Source organism: Zonotrichia albicollis, chromosome 3, assembly GCF_047830755.1.
Source record: "Zonotrichia albicollis isolate bZonAlb1 chromosome 3, bZonAlb1.hap1, whole genome shotgun sequence".
In the NCBI taxonomy this organism is placed as follows: domain Eukaryota; kingdom Metazoa; phylum Chordata; class Aves; order Passeriformes; family Passerellidae; genus Zonotrichia; species Zonotrichia albicollis.
The window spans coordinates 4,684,080-4,700,733 of NC_133821.1; the positions used below are offsets into that span (position 1 = coordinate 4,684,080).

A 16,654-nucleotide genomic window follows, 5' to 3' on the forward strand; every position below is an offset into this window, starting at 1 on the left:
CAGAGGTGGTTTTGACTCTGTGCCAAGGTCTCTGAGCCCCCTGCCAGAGTCTCGAGTCCTCCAGGGCAGCCAGAGGAATTTCCTGGGTTCCAACACTAAAGATATGAAGATGGACTAGCTCCAGATTAGTCCATAAATCTGGGCCCCTCCTTGTGCTCCAGCTTCATTCACCATCATGTATGTCCAAGGAGTCCAACCAGCAGAAATGCTGCTCCAAGCTCCACCCAGTTTACAGGGCCAGAGAAAGGATGGAAGATCAGGATTCCAACAGCACAGCTCAGGCAGGGGCTGGGAGTCACAGCTGAGCCAGAATGGGGCTCCGGGTGGGGGTCAAGGCTAGTGAAGGTGGTCAGGGCCCTAACTGGGCATGTATGAATGTTCAGAATTCTCCACAAAATGTCACCACAGCAGGGAAGGCATCCCAGCCCTGATATCCCCCAGCAGGAATTCCCCATGGCACTGATTCTTCCCCTGCCCAGTCCCTGCAGGACACAGGGATCCCTAACACGGGGTGGGTGTTGATTGTGCAGTTTAAGGGAGGTTAAATGGTGAAGTTTCATGTCCTGCTCTCATTTTGAGACCCCTGCTGGGTGCCTGACTTTGCAGCTCACTGATCTCTGCTGTTGGGCTTGTTTGAGGCACGTGGAAGTGCATCCACATGAGTTTGTGGTAAAAGAACTCTATTATTAGAAAGAAGGGGGTGAAAAAGGAGTGAAAAAAAAAAAAAAAACCAACACCTGCCTAAACAATTTGGGTTTTTTTTTTCTTTCCTTATCTCTTGATCTGTCTAAATAGATGCTATTGGCAGATTTGTGATGCTGGTAGTAGTATTTGCCCATCCCTTTTTTGGAGGTAGATGGGAGGAAGTGGGCTAAAAATTGCAATTTCAGCTCTTAACCTCGGGTCAGGTAAGCCAGCAGTGCTGCAATGGAAAGGATGGCAGTGCCTCAGCTTTGCTATAAAATGGACAGCACAACTGCCTTTGAGACACAAGCAGGGCTGGAAGGGTCTCAGAGAAGGAGAATTCTCTTGTCCTGTCACCCTAACATCCACCCAGAGCAGCAGGGAGGTTACCATGGCTTTCAGCAGCTCGGCTGGGGTAAGTACTTATATCTAAATCAAAGGATAAGATGTATTTGCTGCAAGAGAGAAAGCGGGGTGCAGATCTCCTGATTTGTGCGGAAAATCCTTTTAGTCTTGCTGGGAGCTGAATGGGATGCTGGGTGTGTCTGATGCAGCTGCTTGGTGTTTGAGTGACAAGGGTGTGATGGACTTATTTATTTATTTATTTATCTCTCACTCATTATTTATTTATCTCTCACTCATCAGCACTGCTGATGTGGGATTGGCAGAGTCCTTTTTGCAGACAACATGTTATCAAAACTGCTGAAATTTCACTGTGGATGCAATTTGAATTTCAACCTGGGTAGCATTTGCAGCACTGTCAGCTCCTGTGATTTTCTTAAAAGCCCTGCATTTATTTTGCCTTCTTTTTAGGAACTGGACTTAATGATCCTTGTGGTTCCCTTTCAGTTTAGGATATTCCATGATTCTATTATTTACTAAAACTGTGTCTACTGGAAATGGCCCAAGAATCACAGATTTTCTTGGGAAAAGGGCTATTTCCAGCAGATGGCTGTGGATGGCCAGTTTTTACTGTCCTGAAAAAGCTGTGCCTGGGCAAGGTTTTTAGCTTAGGGGTCACCTGAGTCCTTACCCCAGTTTTTAGATGAAAAGATGGTGCTGTGTGACCACAGAGTAGGATCCTCATAGCTTGTTGGTCAGATGCTCTTCCTGGTGCAGAATCAACTACGAACCAGAATTTAAATCAGAGTTTAGCATCAGTTATGATGAGTTTCATTAACATAATTTTGCTGTTTGCTCATCTTGTCCCATTTCACACAAACACAAGTATGAAGATGGTCCAGTCTAACCAAGACCTGGCTCTTTGTGCTCTCTCATTCCTGACTGGGCAGAACTAATGACACCTTTCTCTCTCCCAGTTCAGATCACTGTTTTTGGTGCTGCTTTTAGCCCTCACTGTGAGGAGCTCACCCCACAGAAAGGCTGGTGCCTCTGCCAGGCTGAGGGAAGGTTGCCTGAACCAAAAGGATCCTAAATTCCCCACAACAGTGAACGTTGACATCCGGATCAGCAACTCAGACCAAGCCTTTGGGATGATCCATGATGTCAGGAACCGGTCTCTCGCTCCTTGGGATTACAGGTAATTGTTCTGGTGCTCTCTAAACTGTGAGGGCTGTGCCACACCACAAATGGTGTTTTGTGGTGACTGTGGTTCATTCTCAGTGTATGCCCAGAGTCCCGTGAATATGGTTCTGATGTTGGCTGAGATTTCTTCAAGAGAAACTGTTTGCAGTGCAAGGGGCTGTCACTGGAATGGTTCCTAATCATCTTGTCAGTCTTTATCAATCACAGAATCATTGAGGCTGGAAAAGCCCTCTGAGGTCTTTGAGTCCAACCATTCCCCCAGCACTGCCAAGGCCACCACTGACCCATGTCCCCACGTGTCACATGCACCTGGCTTTTGAAGCCCTCCAGAGATGGTGATTCCCCCTGGGCTGTTGTGCCAGGCCTTAACAATTCAGGGAAGAAATTTTTCTTAATATCCAATCTAAACTTCCCCTGGAGCAACTTGAGGCTGTTTCCTCTTGTCCCTTGTTCCCTGGGAGTGAAGCCTGAACCCCCTGGCTGTCCTCTCCTGTCAGGAGTTGTGCAGAGCCACAAGGACCCCCCTGAGCCTCCTTTTCTCCAGGCTGAGCCCCTTTCCCAGCTCCTTCAGCTGCTTTTTGTGCTCCAGACCCTTCCCCAGCTCCTCTGAGTACCTTTCTATCTCCTCTGCCCCAAGCTTGTAGTGTTGCATGGGGTTGAAATAATAATGAAATTAATTATGCCTCTAGGAAAAGAAGATGTGAGTACATTGACATTTCACATTTTCCTAGTAGAAAGAAACATCCAAACGCTGAAATTAAACCCAAACAAAAATGAATAGGCCAGTTGTGAGTTCTGTATTATTTAACCCAGCCCCACTCCATTCATCAGCTCCTAAAGAATGGTACAGCAATATTACCCTACCAGTGCTGAATCCATTTCTGGGAAATCATTGTAAAACCACTAAGGATAAGGAAATCCTTTGTGTCTCACAGTGAGAAAGCACAGATTAAATAGGATGATAGAGATATGAACTTGAAGATCCTACCAAACCACAACATCAAGGTATGTGGTATTTTTGGATTTCCCCGTTGTGGGGAGGAACGATGAATTTGACTTTATGTTTTTAGAAGGCTAATTTATTATTTTATGGTATTATATATTATATACTATATTATACTATAATAATACTAAAGAATAGACAAAGGATACTTACAGAAGGCTTAACAAGATGCTAATGAAAAACTTGAGACTCTCAAGAGCCTCGACACAGCTGAACCATGATTGGCTATTAAGTCAAAACAATTCACATGTTGGATAAACAATCCCCAGCCACATTCCAAAGCAGCAAAACACAGGAGAAGCAAATGAGAGAATATTTGTCTTGGTTTCAAAAGACAGGTGTTTGCTAAGGAGGGCAGGAGCCTCCCCTGAAATGGAAAATGTAAACCCTTCCCCCCTTCTTTTCCAAATTGCTATAAATTTTAAATTAAGGGGCTCTCAGGCAAAAAATATGGGAGCTGGGAATAACAGTTCTTTAATAGGGAAGAAAATAAAAAGATAAACAATGCAGTAAATCAAAACAATGCTGACAGAGTCAGAGCACAACCTGACACCCTTTTGGTTAGGGTGTTGGTAGCAGTCCAGTTGTTAATGTGGCTGCAGCCCTCCTGGAGTGTCAGATGAGGTTCTGTTGGAGCAGGGATCCTGCAGAAAAGAGTGTAGTCTTCCTCTGAAAATCAAGGGGAAAAGAGCAGCTGTTCCTCTGGGAAATCCAATAGAGGAAAGCACCGCTGGTGTTCCAGAATCTCCAGATTATATCTGGGTAGAATACTTGGCTCCTCCCTCTGGGCAGAGCATTTCACAATGGGATGCTGTAGTTCTTATCAGTCATGCAGTGACATCCAATAGCCTGTTATCAGCAGATGTCTCCCCAGTTGTGGAAGAGATAAGGAAAACTGTCCACTTAACAGACAACTGCCATACAGTGCCACAGACATCTTTTATGAAAAATCCTTTCCTTAGGATTTTTCCTCTTGAGAAGCTAAGAGGCTTCAAGAACAAAATGTAAACAATGATTATCTGCTGCTGTAGAATGCAACAGATGAATCTGTGATTGGTCTCAGAGTTATTTCTAATTAATGGCCAATCACAGTCATCTGGCTTGGACTCTCTGTCCGAGACACAAACCTTTGTTATCATTCCTTCTTTTTCTGTTCTTAGCTAACCTTCTTATGAAACCCTTTCTTCTATTCTTTTAGTATAGTTTTAATATAATATATATCATAAAATAATAAATCAGCCTTCTGAAACATGGAGTCAGATCCTCGTCTCTTCACTCATCCTTGGACCCCTGCGAACATGGTCATAATACAGATGGTAAATAGAATACAATTTGCTTGACAATCCAGGACAATATTGTTTTCCTTTTTCTCCGAGGCTTCCCAGGAGAAAAAATCCCGGTGAGGAGACTTTTCCAGAAAAATATAATAGTGTAACACAAGCGCTTAAATCAGTTTTGTGTCCCCATTTTCAGGCTCGACGAGGATCCCGACCGCTTCCCGCGGGTGATCGCCAACGCCCAGTGCCGCCTGTCGGGCTGTGTGACCCCCGAGGGGCAGGAGGACCACGGCCTCAACTCGGTGCCCATCCAGCAGCAGATCCTGGTGCTGCGGCGGGAGCAGCGCGGCTGCGTCCCCTCCTACCGCCTGGAGAAGAGAATCATCACCGTGGGCTGCACCTGTGTCACCCCCGTCATCCAGCACCAGTCCTAGCAGCAGCCACCAGGACAGGCAGTGTGGGGAAGAGGGGGTAAATCCCATAAAAATCCCTCTGGTGGAATCCCACAGCTGCCCGCCTCACATTCCAGGAATTCAACTCGTCATTCCCCTTTCAAATTGTCTCCTGAAAGTCATGATTCTTGCTGTTCATTTATGGGTTTCATAATGAAATGTTGTTCATTTATGGGTTTCAGGATGGGGATTGTTGGTAGATGGTGGTGGAGGGGAGGAAGAGTTTCTTTTGTGGCCCCAAGCAGTGAGAGGGGAAAGCAGTGATTTTTTAAAACTTATTTTTCATTGTGGTTTATATCAGTTTGGTGAATCAAAGTAATTGGAGTTTCTGAAATTGTCCTTGGCAGTAAATTGCTCTAATTGAATACCTGTCCACCAGCACTGCCACAAAAAATTCCTCATCCTGCACCTTCCTCCCTGCCTTCTTCATCCCTATCCCATTTCCCTTCTGGGCCATCGCTGCTCACTGGGATATTACTGGTGTCAGTGAGACACTGGTGCCACCAGGCCTGGTTGTCACCACAGTCTGGGTTTATGTCACTGCTGCAATTGATTTATTGCAAAACATTTTGGGAGGCAATTGATTCCACTTGTTGAGTGCTAAAATGGTAAAGAATCAACAGATATCTATATTTCTATTTATGTCTTCTATTTATGGCTGTATTTATGATTCTGTGTGGGCTCAGAGTATAAAAAATTAATATGTATTTATTCAATAACTTATCTGCTGAATAAAAATAATATTTTATTTAAAAAATGGTTTTTCATGGTAGTTCAGACTTACAACTGACACAGACAATGGGTTTGTGCTGCAGTAGCACTGAGAGATTTTGGCACAGGTCAGGTATTTTCCTGTACAGTAAGATGAGTAAGAAGGAGAAGAAGAGAACTTGCAGCCTAAATAGATTAAAAGACACAAAGAAGAGGCTGAAAGCAGCGACGGGAGGTTCTGCAGGCAGTTGTGGCAATGGAATGAGATTTTTTAGACTTCAGGGATGATCTCTAGGGATGGTGGGAAAAGAGACAGGAGATGTCACATTCCAGGGCTGCAGCCAGACTTTGGGATGATTCATTAGAGCTGGGAAAGGTCTGTCCTATCCCCCTCCAGGCAAGCTTTCATCCCTATAAACAACCCTCTCCTCCCCCAGGTGTATGGTTGGCTGAGCAGGAATGCAGGGAGATGCCAGATGGATTCATCTCACTGCTCCCCAGCCAGGTGATTCACAGGTGCTGGATGGGATTAAAGGGGTGGATGAGGATCCCTCACATCCAGGAACCTGGAGCTGGACCTGCAGGGCTTGGTTTGCTGCTGGGCTGAGGTGTCCTGCCTTAGGAAATGAGGAATTGCCCTTTCCCTCCCTGAGCTGCACGAGGAGCACAGCCTGGCGCAGCTCACTGCTCAGGAGCTGGACTGGGTGATCCTTGTGTGTCCTTCAGGATATATTCCATGATCCTATAACTATCTACTATTTTATCAAATTACTGCAATATTGCTTTTTTTGACATTGCTCCTCTTTCATCCAGAGCTGAGCCAGGCCTTCAGACTTCTGAGTTTGGTTTTTGCTACAGGAAGTTTTAAGCCTGCATTTTCATTTACATTTAAATCGGGACAAACCCATGCAAGCATTCTAGTATTTCAATTTGACTACAGAGAAACCACTTTAAATCAGATCCACCTGGTTCAGGTTGAGCCTGGTTTTCCTCCCTAGGGTGGGCCAGGTGAATTGTTGGGTCTAAATGAATCCAGGCCAGGTTGGGCAGGGCTTTGGGCCCCCTGGGATAGCAGAAGGTGGCAGGGGATGGAATGAGATGGTCATTGAGTTCTCTTCCAACCCAAAACATTCCACAAGTTTGTGATTCTACAATTTTATGATGTCTCCTCTTGTTGGGATGGATGAAAGTTTGACAAGAAAGTTTAACAGATATGTATGCTTGGCAGAAAGATTTTTTTGAATGTAGAATCTGAAGGAGGAATAGAAATGAAAGCAGGTTTTGATACAGAAGAAAAGAATTGCTGAGTCTTAGTGGATAACTAAGAAGGCAAAGGTTATTTTAGTTAGAAGGGGTTTTCATGGCTTAGAGCAAAGGATAAACACACCCCAAACAGAAGATGTTTTTATCAAGCAAAAAGATAGCACAGGCAAACAAGTCAGCAAATGTTGCAAGTAGAAAAAAGGTCTCAGAATTTTCCACTGCAAGAAAATGGAAAACTTCAAGCATAAACTGTAACATACTAACTTTTTGTGATTGGAGATTAGTAACATAGATATTGTAATTATAGCAGTTATGATAGGCTATAGGTAGAAGTAGAAGTATAGATTGGTTCTACTGTATTAAGATGCTCAGCAAAGAAAAGTATATAATGCATTATAACCAAAAGCAGTCTTCAGGCTTGTCTGCAGCTGGAGCTGACAGCTGTAGGCACAGCTCTGTCACCCACCACCCTGGGCTGCTGTGACACCTTGGATGGAATAAACTGCATTTTGAATTCCTGCATCTCTCATCCAGGCTCTCACATCCTCTGTTGCTCTTTGTTGAGCCGGGTGTGTTCTGTGCCCCGTGGGTCACTGGGAGCCTCTCCAACCATCCGTGGGTGCCCTCCTCACTCAGTCAGGAGCATCTGCCCTCGTTTGTGGCAGCAGCTGTTTCGTTATGACCACTGAGCTCTTCTTGTGGTGCAGAGCCAGCCCAGGGAGGCGGCTCCTGCTCTCCTCCCTCAGTAACCACTGACCAGGAAATCGCAACCTGCTTCTTACTCCTGACCTACTTCTCTACACAAACCTGCCACCTGGGGCTGCCCTCCCTTGCCTTTCAGGGAGAACACTACTCTACATCTCTCCTCTCAATTGTAATTATTTTGACACTGGGTTCGTGGCATCATCCTGTGCTGATGCTCCTGAACACCCACCAGCTTACTCTAAGAGTGGCCCTAACTGGATGGATAATGAAGTGGCTAATTAGGAAAATACACAGATGGCTAATTAAGGAAGTTTCACCCATGGGTCATGAGGTTTTGCAGGCAGAGCTCTCAACTGCAAACCACACACCACTCAGGGAGGCATTGCTTGTACGTGGGGTTTGTTTCCTCCTAATGGCATCATTCTTAGAGTGCAGCAGCTTGTAAATACAAGCCTGGTTATTTTTTGGGTGCTGATTTTTGCTGCCAGCAATCTATTAATTTGGGGGTTGGAACTAGATGATCTTTAAGGTCCTTTCCAACATAAACCACCCTGTGACTTTATGAATCAGAGAACACAGCAAACAAATTTTAACTTCTTGTAAACAGCACAGTCATATCAGCACCAAGAGTGAGTGCAATTCACAGCTTTTGCTAAAGGCTTTGCTTGGTTTGTTCCCTTTGCAGCAGTGGCCCCTGGGGGCCCAGCTGGGCATTTCTGGCTCTGCAATGGGGCTTGGAGCATCCTCCAGGGGCTGGGATGTTTTACCAGGAGAAGGAGAAGACACAGCTGGAGGTGTAGCAGCAATGCCACAGTGTGTTCTTTTAACCTGCTGGGCTAAGCAGCCTCCAGTCACAGGTTGGTGTCTGAGCCTCGTGGCCTTTCCCATTCCTTTTCTCTTCTGATTTCCTCTCCCTAACCTCCTGCCCTTGTTTTTGGCTCACTGCTCCCCTTGGCTGTGTGTTCTGGTGGCTGATCCTGGTGTGGCAGCTCCTGTGGGATGTTGGATGGAGCACGGTGCAGAGACGCCTGCATTACCATGGGCTGGGGGGCACAGCAGTGACCCAGTAGAGGCAGATGCCTCCTCGCAGACCTGTGCTGTGACCTGTGTACATGTTGACCAGGAAGTATCTCAGGCCTTTTTGGACTCCTGACCACAGGCAGGTGCTCCTGGGAGTGTTCAAAGGGACTGGACACCATGGCAACCTTTTCCATAAAAATCGCTGCTTTGAAAAGTGTTACAAAATTAAATATGTAAAGAATGCAAAGGTTGCAAGTGAAAAGGTTGGAAAAAACCCAAGAATTATCTGTTTGGTAAGGCAGAGGATTAAAGGCTGAAAAGCTGACATATTTTATTGGGAATTTGATATTACAGGCAAAATTTTAAGGTGATGAGCAATTTTCTGATCAGTTCAGAAATTCTCTGGAAGAGCAACTTTCTGGTCAGTCCTGTGGGTTGGTGCCAACATGATGGGTACAGATGGTAAGATGAGTTTCTGTATCAGCTGCAGGTTCTGGAGATGGCCCAAGAGACCAGACCAGAAACCCGGTGGCTCCTGTGCCACCATAACCTCCAAAACAGGAGACTTTCTTTGACCTTCCCTGTGAGGGCGGTGAGGCAGTGGCAGAGAGAATCTGTGGGTGTTCCATCCTTGGAAGTGTCCAGGCCAGTTTGGATGGGCTTGGAGCAACCTGGGATAGTGGAAGGTGTCCCTGCCCATGGCAGGAGGATGGAATGAAATGATCTTTAATGTCTTTTCCAACCCAAACTATTCTATAATACCACAATCTCCTTTTGTTTCCATCTCCTTCTCCCTTTTCCTGCTTTGATATTATTTTTAACCTTGTGCTCGAGAAGAATGAGTGGGCTGATTCTGCATTTCCTACAGCACTGTTGCAAGGCAGTGACAAAAATATCCCAAACCTTCTTAAAATGTCTGTGATTTTCTGGCACCACTCAGCAGAGCCAGAGCTGTTGGTGGAGATGGGATGGGCTGGTGCTGGCTGTCACGAGCTGAGGAGATGCCAGCCAGGCTCAGCACCAGACACAAACTACACTTTCTGCCTTTGCTGCTCACAAAGAGGAGTTCCAGGAGCTGGACTTCAATGATCCTTCTGTGTCCCTTCCAACTCAGGATATTCTAGGATTAAAAACATTTTTCATATTTTCTAATTATTCCCCATACTTCCAGGGCTAGATAGGGGCAGCAGGTTCAGGTCCTCAGCTCTTCAGAGAAATCCCTTCTTGCTTTTGACATAATTGTTTATTTATTCTTCCTTCAGAAAAGAGGCTCAGCTTTTCCACCTTTTCTTATAACTTCAACAAAATATTAAAAATATGTTTGACTCACTTTGGGGCTCACAGACTGACAAAATGCTGTTTTCTGGGCACAGCTCTCTATGAGTGAGTAAAATCAGTACCATCATGTTTCTGTTTATCTGCATTCTTAGTAAGCACAGTATATTTGTATCATGATCAAGATTTCCAGTTCTGGTAAATGAATAAAGATGGTTTATCTCCTCTCTAACTTGACCCTGTGATTTTTCAGGGTTGCTTTTTATTTCAGACTTCTGAAACTTGTGTTCTTGGCCCTCATTACAGCTGAATCTGCAGCACCTTTCAGAAGAATCTGGTTTCCATCCAGATTGCTTTGATAGGTGGCAATGATGAGCGTGATTATTGGCAAAAAATCCAATTTCAAACTTCCCTTTCTGCTGGGTTTTACTCACAGATTGCCAAGAATCTGCTGCTCAGGTTTTGCAAACTGACATGAAGCAGAGATGGGGAGCAGTGCTGGACTGGAAACTTTTATGTTGGAGAGGGTTTTGCAGCAATTTTGCCCTGCTCCCTCCAATGACAATATCACTTAAGAGCATCAAATTAGCAGAAATTTGCACTGAAACTCTTGAAAACAAGGAGGAACAATCTTTACCTGTTGAACCTCTTGAGGTTCAAGGAGGAACAATCTTTACCTGTTGAAACTGATAAGAGCTGTGCATGGGTGAAAAAGGAGCTCTACTTCCTTTGGTGTCTCATTGTGTCATTATTGATTGTAGAAGGATAAGTACACTGATGAGGTCACCCTAGTCAGGATGCAATGGTTTGGGATTATTCTGCACCTTTCTAATTGAACACAGCAAGGAAGGAAATCAGGAAGGAAAATCTCTTGGCTCATGGTCCCAGGAGTTCCTTGCAGTAGGAAAGAAAACAGTCCTTTGGCCCTATATATCCAGTTTATTAATAAACCCATTAAATGCTTCTGCAGGAGCATGTAGAACACCCAATCAGCCTGTAGGTGTGAGCACAAAGTTGTCCAAATAAAGAAAAGTGGTTCTGTCCTAAGGTTCAGATTTAGCTGGGTTGGTAAATGGTTTAACAAAACCATGCTGGATTTTTGCAAGGGAGTGCATCTCCTCTAAGGCCAGGTTGGATGGGGCTTGGAGCAACCTGGAGTAGTGGAAGGTGTCCCTGCCCATGGCAGGGGGGTTGGAATTAAATGACCTTTAAGGTCCTTCCAGCCCAAACCACTCCATGATGATGACACTGATCTGTGAAGTTTGTCAGCAGAAAACTGTTGGCTTTTCCATGCTCCAGGTGTGTCATCTCTTTCTGACCTGGTTCTGAGGTTTTCCACCTCAGCATAGCTCTCTCAGCATTTTCCAGTCCCCACTACACATGTGCCAACTCCAGCTAGTGGAACATGACTTCCAGGGAAGAAAAGGTTGGACTTTCTGTGATTTTAACTGTTGGAAATTACTTGGGATAATTGCAGGTAATTTGACAAAACTCCTTCTAGGAGTAGTAGAACATCAAGAGATTATCTAAACAACAAGGAAGTCAGTTCTATTTCAATCTTCCTGGACTGAATTTATATAAATCTTTGAAAAACTTGAAGGATGAGTGTTCCTTGATGCTTTTTGTTTAAGGTTTTTTGTTTTATTTTTTTTTTTTAATCCATTCTTGCTTAATACTTGTGGGACAGTCAGCTGGGTTAAATAAACTTCAGGACCTGCAGGAGAGCTTAAGGAAGAATAACTGGAGATAAGGTCAGAAACTAGCTAAGTTAGGATCACACATACTCCTAGATTCCTGTGTTTAGGCAAAGTTATATCAATGTTTGAAGGTATCTGAAGATGTGGACAGGAATTCATTGCTGTGATTGCAGGTACTGTGGTCATCCTGAGTTAATCAACGTTTCCTGGGCCCATTGTTTATCTGCCAGGTCAGGGAATGGTGTGGCTGTGCTGTGGGTTTGGGTTACAGGAGCTGACCCACCTGGAGAAGGTTAGGGAGGGTTTGGGCTCACTGGAACAGCTGGAGAGAGTAATTCCCCGTAGCAAAAGTTGGGATGATAGCAGCTGGATCGGGAGAAGATGCTTTCACCTGAGAGGAGCTTCCCTCTTGTTGGAGACTCTCAGCCCTGAGCTCTGTGCCTCTAATAAGAACTCTGATGAGTTCTTTATTTGCTGTTGCATTTGCCGGTGCCTCAGCAGGGTCACACCTCCCAGAGACAGCAGCAAACAAAACATCCACATCTTCACCAGCCAGCCTTGCCCTCTGAACCACAGAACATGTTCACTGGGGCACTTTTAACCCAAGTGTGCCTTAAATAAACCCGCCTGCTATGCCAGACACCCACCCACGCAAGCGCCGTCCGACCGTGGCTCAAGTGCTGTGTCAGGGTGCTCCACTTTTGAAGTGCTGAAAATGCGTTGGAAGGACATAAACACAGAGAATAATCATAATTGCAATCTGCCAGATGTGGTTAATTGCTTCAGTCACCCACCTGACTCTCATGAGCTTCTCCCAGTGTACCCAGGTGGTGTCTCTGCTCCATGGAAAATGGGCTGGGCTGAGATTCAGGTGATTTTGGGATGAAATTAAAGCTCACCAGGGGAAATGCACTCGCTGTTTTAGGGGAGGGAGTTTCTTTCCTCCCCAAAGAAGCATTCAAAGTGTTGTGTTGAACTCATCTTTATAAATCCTTTTCCAATTAGATAATTAGGTAGATTACTGGGTAATTATCTAGCAAAAATTTCTTTTTTTTTTCTTGTCGGTCTCTAATGTGAATCTCTTTGATAACACTTTATAAGTAATTTTCCTCCAGGTTTCTTAGTTTCTTTATTGGTAAAATGTTTTTTTCCCTATTTTTTTTTCCTCGTCGGCTTTACATTCTACTACTGCAGAGGTAGATGTTATCAAGAGAATTGGAGGATATAACATCATGTAAATCTCTTTTATGGTCATGATAGAGTGATTTCTTGCTCTCAGGAAGAAATCCTTCCTTCTTTATCAGGAACACTTCTTTAGAAAGAAAGGAGAATACCAAAGAGATTTTCACTGATTTCTTTTTATTTCATAAAGATAAATAAAAATTACCTTAATAATTAAAAAAATATATATTAAGATGATACATTATTACCACATTTTCCACCAGCATAAATAGATTTACATAAATAGACATTTCAAAGTGCAAACTAAAGATGGGGAGAGTTCCCATTACTTTTCAACCAGACACATGAATGAGTCTGTGTAGAAGGGGCTAACAGCAGGCTTGTTAGCTAAAGGAGCGAGAAGAAGCTGAGAAGTAAGAAGAAGTTGATAAGGAGTTTTTCCTAAGGCTGCAACTAAGGAGACTGAGAGAAGAAAGATAAGAGAACTTTGCTGCTAGATGAAGTATTTTTAGAAAGTTAGTTGAAGTCACTATAACTTTTCACTAATAGTATTATGTTGACTTATTGTGGTCAATAGTTAGAGTAGAAGAAGCATAAACAATTAAAAAGTGTATAAAAGTCAGCCATGTTCAATAATAAAGAGTTGCCAGCTGAGACTGCTTGTGGTCTCTGCTTTGTGTCATGACCGCCTCAACAGCGACCAGTCTGGATTCTGAATTTGTGGAGTTCAAGGTTTTGGGGGAAAACATTATTTTTTACCCAAGATGCCTGATTTTCAATATATTCTGATGTACCCTTGACAAATTTTATGGCTTGATTCAGCCTTTTGGACGCTGGATCAGGCCCCTTCCATGCAAGAAGCTCCCTGTGGCTCCTTGCCCTTGCACCTCCAGCTCCCTTCAGGCCTGGTGCTGCACCAAGGGGGTGACACAGGTGCAGCCCACGGTGATTTTTTTCTTCTCCAGCCTGTAGGAGTGCTGGCAGCCCCTCTGCTCCCTGCGCAGGACCAGGATCTCCTGCGTGATGGGCACGGAGTTGAGGCCGTGGTCCAGCTGCCCCTCGGGAGTGACGCAGCGGCGGTGCCGGCACTCGGCGTCCGCGATCAGCCGCGGGAAGCGGTCGTGGTCCTCGTCGATCCTGGGGGGTGGCAGCAAAGGGAGTGTTAGAACCCAAAGGCAGCCTAGTCTGGATGACTCTGGGCTCCCTGCTCGGGAACCTGTGCATCCTGGGGGGTATTGCCTATAGGGGGACAGCAGGTTCTCCAAAATTCTCCATGATTGCAGGGTTTTCAGAAATAAAATGTGAGTAACTAGATATTGGATAGTTATAAATATATCCCTGCATGCAACTGCCTTTGCAAAGGACTCTCTTCGAGCTAGCAGTGACTTTGAAAGGCTTATCAGAAATTATTTGAGCTTTCCAAAGTGTTACTCCAACTAACAAGTTATAAGTTACTCCAACTCAGCCCCATCAAATCCTTCAGTTCCTCCCCAAGACGTGAAACGTTGGTGTTACACCACTGTTGAATTTGCTGCATTTTTAAGCATCTGAGGTGTTTTTAAATGATATTTTATATAAAAAACTTTAGAAGATAAAGCTTGCCCCAGTGTACAAATTAATTATTAAATTATGAAAGTTGTTTGTTTTGCCTTCTGTATACTGCCTACCCCATGTGGGTTTTTTTGTGCTGCTTTCTGTGCTGGTTCTGTTTCAAAGAGGATTATACAGCCATGGATACCCTCATATTTCCAAAAATCTCTCAACTGTGAAGCACTGAAAATAGAGATGAAAGCATTTTTCTTGGCCAGGGCATCCAGTGTTTTTCCAGGCCATAGGGACAGGGATCATACCTGTAATCCCAAGGAGCCAGAGAACGGCTGCTGATATCTGGACTGGTGCTGGTGTCCTGGTTCGTGCTGCTGATGCTGAGGTTGACTCTCACAGTTTGGGGGAATTTTGAGTCTTTTGGGGTCAGACATCCAGCAGATGGTTTCTTGAAGAGATTCTCTGGCTTGAGCCCAGGCTTGATCACCTTCCCCTGCGCAGGACTGCTGGCTGACAGCACGGCCAGCAGCACGAGGAGCAGGAGTCTGAGCTGGAGAGAATTTGTACATTTAGGACACAAGACAGGTGTGAAATTCATCCACAGTCAGCCTAACTGGTGGTTAAAGACCGTACTGCAGGTTGGAGTAATTATGGAGAAATGTGCCATATGCCACATCCACTTTTGTTCTCATTAACTGATTCTCACAGTGCTGACAGTTATATTTAACCCAGTTGTAATCTGGTTGTAATGTTAAATTATAGAAAATAATATAATACAGAAGATAGCAGAAGGGGTATAACAAAAAGAAAGACATTCTAAGGTTGAGTTTTCAATGTATTTCTTGCCTCAGAAAATGCTGTGGGAGCTCTATGTCACTGATGTGCTGCCTCATTGCTGCCACATGAGCCTTCTCACATTTTAGTTCTTTAATTATTAATTATTTAAACAAGCATTTTAAAGGTGGGCGCAGATCCCTATTCCATCTATTATGATTTAAATATATCTCTGTCAAGGTGGGGGAAAATAAACTCAGAATTCAAGTTCTTACCAGAGAAGTGCAAAAAGTTGGAGACATCTTCCTTTCTTCCTTCCTTCCTTCTCTTACTGCTTCTTATCCTTGTCCTGGGCTCTGCTGAGCTGAAGGTGTCTGGGCACATCTGCTGCTGGACCTTTTATAAGGGTTTCTGGGCTGTGCTAAATAATTTGGAGTAGGTGGTTTTTCCCCCAAACCTGAGGTGTGGTTTCTGACCATAACCTAAATTAAGAAGTGTATGTATATAAGTTCCATTAACACAGGTGGAATACAGGATATATCTTAGATCTGTAGATGATGTCATTCCTTCAGCCATGTCACTCAAACGGTGACAAAACCACAAATTTTGCAAGTTTGTGGGTGCAAAGTATAAATCGGGATGCTGTAGGTATCAAACCCAAAAGTCGCTGGCACTGATTTGGATCTGTTCACTCCTTGGTCGGTCTGATGTCTTTTCACCCTGAATTGGGCAGATGTTGGACAGCTGGCCACCATCAAATTGCTCTCATATTCTACTCATGGGCTGTAATTTTTCTTGATGTCTGAGGAGCAATGTCCCTGTTCAAGCTCAATTCTTCTCTGAACTGAACTTTTGTTAATGATTAAACCTCAGGTGCGATATCTCAGTGTTGATCGGAATGCTTGGTGATAAGTGAGTTCCCAAAAGTCAGTCACTCTCCACACAAGAAAAAAAAAAGAGTGAACTTTGTTTTGAGCTTGCCACCTTTGCATTTTGCTTTCATTTTCCTTCTCTCGTGCTATGAGGGCAGTGTTTTATTCCTAAGGAAAGGAGTTTGGGAAATGTGGTGGATGTAGTTAAACTTCCTAAGTTAGGGAGAGACAGAGGGGTTCCAGGGAAACTTTGTGAAGGCTGAGACATGCAAAATGATACAAGACACAGGTAACTCAGAGGAGCTGTGGCTGCCCCTGGATCCCTGGGAGTGTCCAAAGCCAGGCTGGACAGGGCTGGGAAAACCTGGGATAGTGGAAGATGTCCCTGCCCATGGAAGAAAGTGGAACTGGATTATACTGAGGATCCCTTTCAACCCAAACCATTCTATGATTCTATAACATCAAGTTTATTCTCTGATATTTCTGGTTTTAGGAAACACTCCCATCATTTTGCTGTGACAGTGGGTTTCAAGAAGCTCAGATGTGCCCCACGAAGTGACTCTCAGTGTAACATCCTTGAGCTGCTGATCAAAACATTTCCCAGGTATAATTTTAGTGGGTTTTTCAATAAAAATGATGTGGAGAAGGT

At 44.3% G+C, this 16,654-nt stretch overlaps 2 protein-coding genes across 2 annotated transcripts; one reads left to right on the top strand and one right to left on the bottom strand.

Annotated features, from left to right (window-relative positions):
* The first annotated feature begins 968 nt into the window (after positions 1 to 968).
* On the top strand, positions 969 to 5,034 carry LOC102069717 (interleukin-17F). The gene is made up of 3 exons (XM_005490392.2): positions 969 to 1,099; positions 2,004 to 2,224; positions 4,706 to 5,034. The coding sequence occupies exons 1-3, from the start codon at positions 1,076 to 1,078 to the stop codon at positions 4,941 to 4,943; spliced, it is 483 nt and encodes a 160-aa protein (XP_005490449.2). The 5' UTR covers positions 969 to 1,075; the 3' UTR covers positions 4,944 to 5,034.
* Positions 5,035 to 13,713: 8,679 nt separating this feature from the next.
* On the bottom strand, positions 13,714 to 15,435 carry LOC102069539 (interleukin-17A). The gene is made up of 3 exons (XM_026795482.2): positions 15,409 to 15,435; positions 14,665 to 14,909; positions 13,714 to 13,951 (listed from the first exon to the last, which is right to left on the bottom strand). The coding sequence occupies exons 1-3, from the start codon at positions 15,433 to 15,435 to the stop codon at positions 13,714 to 13,716; spliced, it is 510 nt and encodes a 169-aa protein (XP_026651283.1).
* Positions 15,436 to 16,654: the final 1,219 nt, after the last annotated feature.

Coding starts and splice junctions, on each gene's coding strand:
- LOC102069717 (XM_005490392.2), top strand. CDS start 1,076: ATGGCTTTCAGCAGCTCGGCTGGG. Junction 1,100..2,003: donor CTTTCAGCAGCTCGGCTGGG/GTAAGTACTTAT, acceptor TCTCTCTCCCAG/TTCAGATCACTGTTTTTGGT. Junction 2,225..4,705: donor CTCGCTCCTTGGGATTACAG/GTAATTGTTCTG, acceptor CCCCATTTTCAG/GCTCGACGAGGATCCCGACC.
- LOC102069539 (XM_026795482.2), bottom strand. CDS start 15,435: ATGTCTCCAACTTTTTGCACTTCTCTG. Junction 14,910..15,408: donor CAACTTTTTGCACTTCTCTG/GTAAGAACTTGA, acceptor AATTCTCTCCAG/CTCAGACTCCTGCTCCTCGT. Junction 13,952..14,664: donor CTGGCTCCTTGGGATTACAG/GTATGATCCCTG, acceptor GCCACCCCCCAG/GATCGACGAGGACCACGACC.